Raw genomic sequence first — 10,613 nt, 5'->3', positions numbered from 1 at the left:
GGGGGGGGGGGGGTGTAGTGATGAGGACAAGGATGATCTCTGAATGACAGTGCAGACTCCAGCAATCAATCCTGGTTTTTATGTTGTCCGCTATCCTCTTCACTTTTAATATTCCATTTGACTTCAAGTTGTGATGTCATTTCTACAGCATACAGCACCAATCAGAACATTTAATTTTTATATAATTTTAGTTAGACGTCGCTCTAGAACATCCTGGGCATCACAACAATTTTCAAATACATTTTGGTTTTGATTCTAATGATGGGTTGGGTAAAAGATCCACTTGTGAAAAGGTTTCAGGAAATGACACTCTATGACTAGAGTCAGATTCAGATTCAATTTTAATTGCATTGTCAGTGCTACAGAGACAACGAAATGCTTTAGCATTCCCTGTGTAGAGCGGCAATCTTCAAATAAAATTTTGTGTCCGGGGGGGGGGGGGGGGGGGGGGTGATTGGATCCACCGAGGTACTTGTTGAAAAGTTTTCAGCCGCCGGAAAATGACCTCGACTGCTGGTTAACGGAGAAATCGTTAAAATTACCCAGGATTTAGTCTGCTACTTCAGTTCAGTTCAAACATCTAGGCTGACATGTCCAAGTTGGTTCTTCTCTTGTTTACAAGCCCACTTCCTGAGCAGCAGTTTGTCTTGCTCTAGTTTAGACATTCGAGTAATTTTGCCCAAGTCCATAACTCTCTAAACACTTTCAACCCAGGTTATGTGACTGTCAAAGTCATTCTCTCCAATGCTGACTGACCTGTTTCTCCTCGATCTTTGACATTCGCTTCTTTCTGACACTGCCGTTTATTGCATCGTGAGGCCTCCTGACTTGTTTTCCTTCGTCTGAATTACTACTGGTTTATTGTGTCTCAATTGTGATCTAATGGACTGCACGGATACATCTACAAGTTGTGGATTCTAGGCTTAAAATTACACATTTTACTTCCAATTCAGCTGCTGCCAAACCATAATTGAGGACTCTGTTAATAATATATATTTTAATTTGCCCTTGCAACATCTTACAAAGTTAAATATATCGATCTATTATGTTGCATTAAATTATTCTCCACAATGTTGAACCAGATAAATGTTTGTTACCCATCATAAGGGCAAGAATGGAACTGATTAACTCATGCTCTTTCTCAGATCTGCACTATGTATTTAACATTGGAGGTACATTCTTATACCATGTTCAATTCCTGCCTCGCATTTCTAAACTCAATTCTAAATGCTGCCGTTCCATTTTCATCTGCAGTGAATTCTTGAACATGTCAAGTATTAGAGGTGAGAGTCCCGTTCCTTGGGCTAATTCCTCAGCTGAGAACCATCATCAGTTAACAAAATTACAGAAATAACTGGATGAATATTTACAAGCAGATCTTATTTATCTTTTTTTAATTTTGGGGAAATGCCATTTACAAATGGGGGGGATGGTACAATATGCAACATGTTAATACTTGGATCGCTCCATAATTTTGCCTCTGACCTCCGTCAGTTACTGGTTTCACTGGAACAGTCCAGGCAGGATGGAGACAGGGTCACTTATGGTAAGAGTAAACAGATAGGTCTTTCAAGAATTTAGACATTTCACTAATTAAGTTCCTAAATACATAGAAGCTCTAGATTATATTCACAATTATCAACTGGCATCATATAGTAACTGCTTTTATAAAGAGTAGAACTCGGATGAAACCATTGCAGATTAATCCAGTGTAATGTTGATATATATATCTGTGAATTTCCTTCCAGATTCATGTTGAAGACTTGTTACATTTCATGTTTTTCACTATTAACTTCAGACGGGTTGGATTGCATCCAGTGTGATATGTTTTGTATATGAAGTTAAAGAAAAGTTGGGTCTAACTTTTAATTTGTCAAACTGCAAATATACTTGGCTGTTTCTTTGTTCAGCTTCTCTGACTTCAGATGAAGCCGCACTCACAGTTCCCTGTTCCCAACTGAAGGAACATAGTTCAAACCAGGCATCATCTCCCCACCCACCTCACAGATGCTTGAGACTGGCGGATGCCAGACTAACAAAGCTGCTTGCTGGAATATTTCCAACGGACATTCTTGGCTGTTGCCCAGTTGCTCGACATATAACCTCCTCCAGCAATTCTTTCACAGATTCATCTCTGTCTACAGAGATGCTCCAATAATCTGTGCAAAGTGCTTTCTCATCAATCTAAACCTATGACCCTGCAACACTCACACGAACTAGTGGAGCCACAAGAGACTAGATGCTGGAATCTGGAGCAAAAATACCCCAAAGTGCTGGAGGAACTTGGCCGGTCTGGCAGCATCTGTGGAGAAAATGGACAAGCAGTGTTTTCAGGATGGGACCCTTCCCCTGGACAGAGGGTGGATAGCAGTAATAAAGAGGTGTGGGGAGGGGGGGGGAAGCAAGGCAAGAGGTGACCAGGGGTGGGTGAGGGGGGGTGTGTTTATTGCTTGCTAGCTTTTGCACAAGCCCTCCCTCCTTGACCTTTCCTGACCATCTCCCCTTTACTCTTAGTCCAGATGAAGGGTCTCTGTCTGTTTCCCTCCACAGACACTGACTGATCCACCAAGTTCCTCCAGCAGTAGATGGAGGAACTTGCAACAGATTTTCCACATTCATTCTTTCACATCCCCTAATGATTTTAGGAATTCTTATTACGTTTGGCCATCTGTTCTCCGATTGAAATCACTTCACCATCTCAACTCATACAATACTTTCCTGGCATTCTGATGAATCTATGTTCTTGTCTTTAACAGCGATTTAATAATAGAGCCTTCAGACCATTCACCGGGTAACTTGACCTCATTTTGTTTTGTATAAATTCATCATTAATTCGCTTTGTGTGTGTGCCTTAGGTAGGAAACATCACAATTGATTTACAAAGCAAAGTGCATATATTTTTATAAAATCCACACTGACTAAGTAGGATTATAGGAATTTTAAAATGAGAAAAGATCAGTGATCCAGTTTCCCTTTGGCCTGGTACGCCTTTACAAGTGGCATTTCATCAAAGGTATGAGAGAGGAAATTAAATATGACAAAATACCAGAGAACAGACAAAGAGTGAGACCAGTGTGTTGACAAAGACCTGAATATATCGACAACATGCTGGAGTAACTCACGCAGCATCTCTGGAGAGAAGGAATGGGTGGCGTTTAGGATTGAGGCCCTTCTTCAGATAACAATATTCGTGCAAATGTGTTAAGTACAAATTTATTGCTTTATAAATTAGCCCCAATTTATAAAGTTGGTGCTAATTTATAACTGGGTGCTTTATAATTGGTGATTTATAAATGAAGCACCCATTGATGGTCATGGTGGGCTGAGCCGGAAGCTTAAGGTGCATGGATGGCACCCAGAGTTTGGACTCAGACCCATAGAGAGGGTAGTTTACCTTTCCCCCAGGGTGGAAATGTCAAAGATTAGAGGGTAAAGCATTAAGATGAGAGGAGCAATGTTTAAAGATGTACGGGGCGTTTGTTTTTACATAGATGGTGGTGAGTGCCTGGAATATGATGCAGGGGTAATGGAAGCACACAATCTTGGTGTTGGAGAGGGTTTTAAATAGACTCATCGACAGGGAATGAAGAGATATGGATCACATGCAGATAAGGAGATTAGTGTACGGCACGGGCATTGTGGGCCGAAGGGCCTGTTCCTGTGCTGTACTGTTGTGTGATCATTGTTGCAGTTGTGCCAGAATACCTACATTACATGGGCAACAACTACTCAGAACGATAGCTCATGATTTCAAGTTCAGGAACATTTAAAAGCCAAACAGTAAATGCCTGTAATGTCCATAAGACACATTACCCATACCACAAAATCTACATTTGACGTCACGCATCTGACTATCAAAGTGATTTCCTTCACCCAACTCAGTGGCTTGTAATTGTACATCTGATGTTGAAGAATTCCCGCACACCTGCTGCTTTGGATTTTGCATCATTTAATATATAATAATTATTTTTCACTGACATTTCTAATGGTAGACCAGGCAAATGCTGTAGCTAGAACACCACCGGTTGGTTTCAATGCAGTTGTGGACATCATAGACCACAATCCTGTTCACGCTTACTCATAACTTCAGAGATTGAGTGGGGACCTGCTACAGCAATTGTGCCACCGCAAACTTGTAAAGTTGGACACAGCTTCAGAACATAAAAGATCTCAAGAGATGAGGCTGAGCAAATTAAAATTAGTATCAATAAAGAAATAATACCAGAGAAATTAATGGGATTCGACACTGACTAATCCCTTGGACCCAGTGACCTAGATACACATTTAATACAGCTTCCTCATGAGTGGCTCGTCAATTTTAATCTTCCGTCTGCTAGATTTTGAAAGGATCCTCTCAGGCTGCAAAGTAAATGCATTGTTGGTGTTCGGGAAAGGAGGCAGGGAAAGGCAAGAAACTGTCTGGTAACTAGTAACTAATGAGGTTGTGTGGGGTCAGTTCTCAGCTGTTTATGATCTACACTAATGACTGAGGGAAGGGACATCACAAAGTTTCCCCTCCACCTGTTGATAACACAACGTTGGTTGGGTGTAAACCATGGTGGGACCACGCAAGGTTCACATGTGATATAGACCGGGAAAGAGAATGGGTTAGGTGGGAGATGGAGTCGTGGGGGTCGATGACATAAGATTCCAGGCCTCACTGACCAGCTATAGTTCGAGCTGCTTGTATCCATTATTTAGTTCAGTGATTCTAGATCCACAGATAATTTGTGACACTTCAAAAAGAACCGTGTGTGTGTGTGTACATTGTGTGTGTGTGTGTGTGTGTGTGTGTGTGTACACATTGTGTGTGTGTGTGTGTACAGTGTGTGTGCACATTGTGTTAAAACTAGCTGGCCTTGATGTGACATGGAGTGACAGCCCCTCCTCTGCCTTTGCTCCTGTGTCAGCTCACATTTGTGTAGCACTAACAAAGACAAACATCCCAAGTCACATGTAGTCTGAAAAACACAGACACCGAACAAGAGGAGGTATCAGCCTGGATGCCCAGAGGCTTGGACAACCAGGTCATTATTAAGGACAAGCTGAAAGGAGAAGAGCTCTGGGTAAGTGTGATACAAGGAGGACAAAGTACCAGTCTGTGGACAGAGATGTCAGCAGAAGGTGTGTCAGGCTGGGATGCATCCTTAATAAGGATGGAGAAATAGTTATTTAAGAATATTTGTTTGACGTGTAATATGGTGGTGGGTTATGTTTTGAATTATTTAGAATTGTAAACAGTATTATAAATACTTGAATAAATCTATTTTTGGTTTGGGGTGAGGGTAACAAAATAGGGAGATTGCCATGGAGGGAATTAACTTTGCATAAGTAGATGTAAGATCCCATTGCCCTTCAGTGCATCAACCTAACCCCAACCCTAATGCAATGAATCACATATCCACTCTCCAGGACTGCAGGTTGGTTTGCTGGGAGCGTCATAATTATGGACTGTTGTCCTTTACCCTAACTAACTCTGAGCACCGCACCTACAGCACCCTCTAGTCTAGCACCGGGTAGGAGGTCTCATTATTCTACAAGCCACACAATCTCATGACATCAACTCCAACGCCTGCACATCCTACATCCCCAACTGTGGAGCCCTTCGTGCTCACTGCATTTTTGCCCTGGTTTATTCCATCATGGTGACACCACCAACAGGTGGTCACAGTGACTATTCCACCACCATACCCCACCACCATCTATCTATCATCTATCCCACCACCTATCTCTACACTGCCAGCAGGTCTCTCTGAAGTGTGACTGTGCTTGCAATTCTCCACAACACTCTCCAGCTGTGCTGACCACCACCTAGACCACAGCACAGAAACCTCTCAGTCCCCAGAAATGCCCTGTGATGACTCCAATTGTTCCTCAGAGTCAGGAAGCCTTGAGGTGTCAAGGAAAGAGCGTTCACATCGATCGCGGCCCTGTCTCCACCAATCTTGCCACCACCACCACCGGGCACAAGATGTGACAAGGCAGACACCATTGTCCGCAGATGCCGAGATTTGTGTTCAGTTCTGGCTGAACAACTTCTGATCTTGTGTGTGGACTTGATAAGAAGAAGCAGAAAGCCTTGAGACATGAAGCTTCCGAGATTCACCACAGTGACACAGCGAGATCTGTCAGCACCTCCTTGTGCATCTCACATCTTTGTTCTATGGAATGGGATTCCTTTTTGCCAGAGATCAGACACAAAAAGCTGGAGTAAGTCAGCGGGTCAGGCAGCATCTCTGGAGAAAAGGAATAGGTGACGTTTCAGGTCGAGACCCTTCTAATGTTTATCCTCAGATTTATAAAGATTGAAAATTAGTTTCACAGCCCATCAAGTGACCAAACACATTGATGGTGAAACTGCACTGTTGTTTCATATGTACTCTCCAATTTAAAATTGATGTTTCAAATTAAATCAGGGATACAACAAACTAGGTAAAATGATAACTCATTTAGATTGTTCTGTTGTATTTATTTACCAAGCAAAAGGAAGAATGAATGTAGAGTCATCACACAACTGGCAGGTACTTCACGGATCAGATGACCAGTCTGACACTGCATCAAACCATCCCTTTCCACCCCCACAAACATACAAGACATGATTTAGTTTGTTTTAGATCGGTCTAAAATGCAACTTAAGGGTTTGGTTGGTATAAATTAATCAGTTTTAGTTGGTAATGAATGCATTAAGCAACAATTTCTGGAGCTAGGGCAAGAAAATAAACACAAATATTTGCTACATTGAAGACTGCTAAATATATTTCAGAAAAGATATTGTACAGATATCTGCAATTACAAATGTATTTTCAAAATCTTGCAGTTGTCTGTGAAAATAGTCTCATATTTGCCCCTTAATGACAGTTCTGGAAATTTCCTGTTCCCAATTTGTTATGAAATTGTAGGGAGGTGATTAAAAACCTCAACTAAATGTAGTCAAAATGTTTCCAATTAATGATAGCCCAAAGAAAATGTCATCCAGTAACTCGTCATTATAATGTTGCTAATGCTACATAACTATCCATCCCTCTGCTGCTTAGTGTAACAGTCGATGTTTGTTAGGTGAGGCAGGAGTTGGGGTGCTGTGAAGGCAACCGTGGGCCAAGAATCCACTGGGTTCCTGCATCTGTGGAACTGACCACAACAGCAATATGGTGGCTGCAGTGAGAGGCAAATCTCCATCTCTATCTGTGCTCACAGGGACAAAGCAGTAAATGTCACCACCTATTGCAGAGCCTGAGTTCCACACCAAACTCTGACTCACACACACACACACTGAATGTATTGGAGGGGAAGTGTTCAGTGATAGTTCTGAATGGTAGCCCTGCACCATGGAACCAAGCATGGTTGTGCTAACATGTGCCTCGGTCTGAACGATATTTAGGCCCCAGGCGGTTATAGCTTCCAATGTTAAATATCATCATGGACTCTCCCAAGTACATCCATTCTCCTCATTTACTTGGGTCATTAGACAGTTGGAGCAACAGAAACATAGCAGATCTCTTGTGCAGATGTGACATTGATCATTAGAAACACAAAGACAGAGACAAGTACTGATCTAGCAAGTCTTCACCTTATCCAGTGAGGTCAAAGCACCCATGTGTGAACATCTTCATAGTGAGGATCACTGTATTCCTCTGCCTCCAATATATGCTCTCAGCAGAAGCAGACGCAACAGTCATTTACAGAGCAGGACCATAGTTTGAAGAGATGTCTCTCATTGGCAGCTGCAGGTTTACACGACAGTGTTATGTTCGTGACTGCAGGGGAAGTCTTAGTGCCAGATCTGCTAAATGTCTCATGTTCGGCTGCCGGCCCTGCCATTTGATGTGTTCCAATGTCCTCACCTTAAAAAAAATGCACAAAACATTCATCAAAAGTGCAGAGAGTTCACAGTAAAAACAAGTGAAGGTGATTAAAAACTGTCCTTTGCAAATATCTACAAATTGTGCTGCATTGGAACAAAAGGTGTTTATCCAAGACTCATTTTTAAATCAAGAATTCAGTGGTGGGTGGCAAAACTTGTCCGTGATATTTAGCACAGCTCTGCTCTTAATACTAACGACAAAACAAACCCCAATCCAAACATGAAGTGCTGTAAATATTCAGCAGGGCAGGCAGCATCTGTGGAGAGACACAGGGTCAATATATCAGGCCAGACAACCTTTACCAGAACTGATTGAACTGACTTTGGCCCCAACATTAATTCTGTTTCCCTTTCCACAGATTCTGCCTGACTTGTACACACCGTCTGAAGAAGGGTTTCGGCCCGAAACGTTGCCTATTTCCTTCGCTCCATAAATGCTGCTGCACCCGCTGAGTTTCTCCAGCTTTTTTGTGTAACCCAAGGTTACAAGTAGAACCAACGGGACATTTTTAGTCCAAATAAATAAATCTGACATAAACCTTTGCTATAGTTTAGTTTAGTTTAGAGATATTTTGTTTGTCTTTTTGCACAAAGTCTGTGAGCGAGCATTGCCACTTTTCATTTCACTGCACATCTCGTATGTGTATGTGACGAATAAACTTGACTGGACTTGAGATAGAGCGTGGAAACAGGCCATTCGGGCCCACCGGGTCCCTGCACACTAACACCATTCTACACACACTAGGGACAATTTCCATATTTTACTTACAAACCTGTACGTCTGGAATGTGGGAGGAAACTGGAGTACCTGGGGAAAAACCACGCAGGTCGCAGGGAGAACGTACAAACTCCGTACAGAGAGCACCCGTAGTCAGGATCGAACCCAGGTCTTTGGCACTGCAAGGCTGTAGATTTACCGCTGCACCACCGTGCCACCCCAATTCAAGACCAAATTTCACTCGACTTCATCCCGACAATGATTACGTTTCACAGTACCCAAAAAATTCACTTCAACGATTTAACACAAAATATCTAACGATCGGTATTTTCTCTTCTCTTCTGTCTGTCTCACATGGCTTTTTATTTCTGGCCTTTGTCTAACCATCTGCCCATCAGAAACCCCTCACCTGTATCCATCGACCCCTCACCTGTATCCATCGACCCCTCACCTGTATCCATCGACACCTCACCAGGCTTTGTCCTGCACTTCCTATCTCCCACTTTTCTTCCCCCTCCCCCTACCACAATCGGTCTCAAGAAGGTCATCTGCCCATGTTCTCCACAGATGCTGCCTGACCCGCTGAGTTACTCCAGCACTCTGTGAAACGTCACCTATCCATGTTCTCCACAGATGCTGCCTGACCCGCTGAATTACTCCAGCACTGTGTCATTTTTGTAAACCAGTATCTGTGTCTTGTGTCTAACAATAGGAGGATTGTTGCATATATAACCACTGCTGCTGCATGAAGTGTAAAGGTGCAACAAGGATGTACAGCTGTAGTGTTGTCTTTTTACCATGGTTTTAGTATCAGCAAACCCATGCTTTTGAGCAAGATTGCAGAGATTTATTGTCAGCTGGTGAAGTTTGTTGTTCTGGAGGTCTCCATGGATGAGGATGCTGTTAAATAAGGACAAACTCAAGGCACTCTGTCGCTTCAATGTCTGTAAAAGAAACACACATTTTCATGGCATGTAATGCACATAAATATTATTTATACCAGACATATGGATCAGAAATAAATGATTATTAAACCAGGGCTACCACTGCCACAGCACTGTTTCAAAGTGCAATGGTCATCTTGGCACTTGGACAGTTCCTAATTCAATATGACCAAGCAGATTTCCTGGGAGATAAGTGAAGATAACATCTTGAATGGGGTTTGGGGAAGTGGCAGCCAAGAGTTCATGCAAGCACACCAACAGGACTGACCATGTTTGAAGGATCAGATGACTGGAATGGATAAAAATGAGAGCAAACGGCAAATGCAAAGTGTGAGTTGATTAGTCGTAAACAAAATGTCCTTACTTCAGTGCCCTGATTAAATTATATATATATACACACACACACACATATATATATATATATATATATATATATATATACTAGACCAAGTGCAGACCCGTTGGGTCTGCTCCCCCAACGCAGCCGTTCCCTACCCGTAGCCCCCACGGGAGACGTGGTCCTCCAACTCAAGCGGCTCAGGAATCAGCAGTGCGGCTGTTTTAAAATGGCGTCTTTGAGGCGAGATGCGGGCGCCAGCAGCCGTTATGGTCGCTGGCCAGCAGGAGGCGACAAAATGAGTGAGTGGGAGAGAAGGATTTTATTAAAAATGTGTACATAAACACGACGAAATTTAATGAGGAGTGGATACTTGGAATGAAAAGTGAAATCTCGACCGAAATGGAAAAAATCTCGGCGTTTCTGGGTCTGGCGTTGGCGTAGCAACGAATCAAAGGCTGGCAGCCACAAGTCAGAAACACACACAGCCAGCCAGCCAGCAGCCACATAGTTTAATATATATATATATCATATATATGATATATATAGATATAGTTATAGATATATAATATATATATATATATATATATGATATATATATATATATATATATTATATATATTATATTTGTGGACAGATTTAAGAAACACCCTTCAAGGTTCATTTAATTTCTAGAACATCGTTAATAATTGTGGAGTCAACCTCCATCGCTTTTCTAAAGCTAGATGATAAGATCAAAAGGTCATGATAGGA

The 10,613-nt window shown here is 42.2% G+C and overlaps 1 protein-coding gene across 2 annotated transcripts in view; it reads right to left on the bottom strand.

Annotated features, from left to right (window-relative positions):
• Positions 1 to 6,458: 6,458 nt before the first annotated feature.
• The window catches only part of vps35l (VPS35 endosomal protein sorting factor like), a 51,731-nt gene continuing 47,576 nt past the window's right edge, over positions 6,459 to 10,613 (bottom strand). For both annotated transcript variants that reach the window (XM_055650956.1, XM_055650957.1), the window contains exons 30-31: positions 9,377 to 9,523; positions 6,459 to 7,841 (exon numbers count right to left, since the gene is read on the bottom strand). In XM_055650956.1, coding sequence (XP_055506931.1) covers positions 7,743 to 7,841; positions 9,377 to 9,523 — 246 coding nt within the window. In that variant the 3' untranslated portion in view covers positions 6,459 to 7,742. The remainder of the gene's footprint in view (positions 7,842 to 9,376; positions 9,524 to 10,613) is intronic.

This window comes from Leucoraja erinacea, chromosome 20, assembly GCF_028641065.1.
Source record: "Leucoraja erinacea ecotype New England chromosome 20, Leri_hhj_1, whole genome shotgun sequence".
Lineage (NCBI taxonomy): Eukaryota > Metazoa > Chordata > Chondrichthyes > Rajiformes > Rajidae > Leucoraja > Leucoraja erinaceus.
The sequence above is the reverse complement of the archived record's forward strand: the minus strand, read 5'-3'. Positions and strand labels throughout refer to the sequence as shown.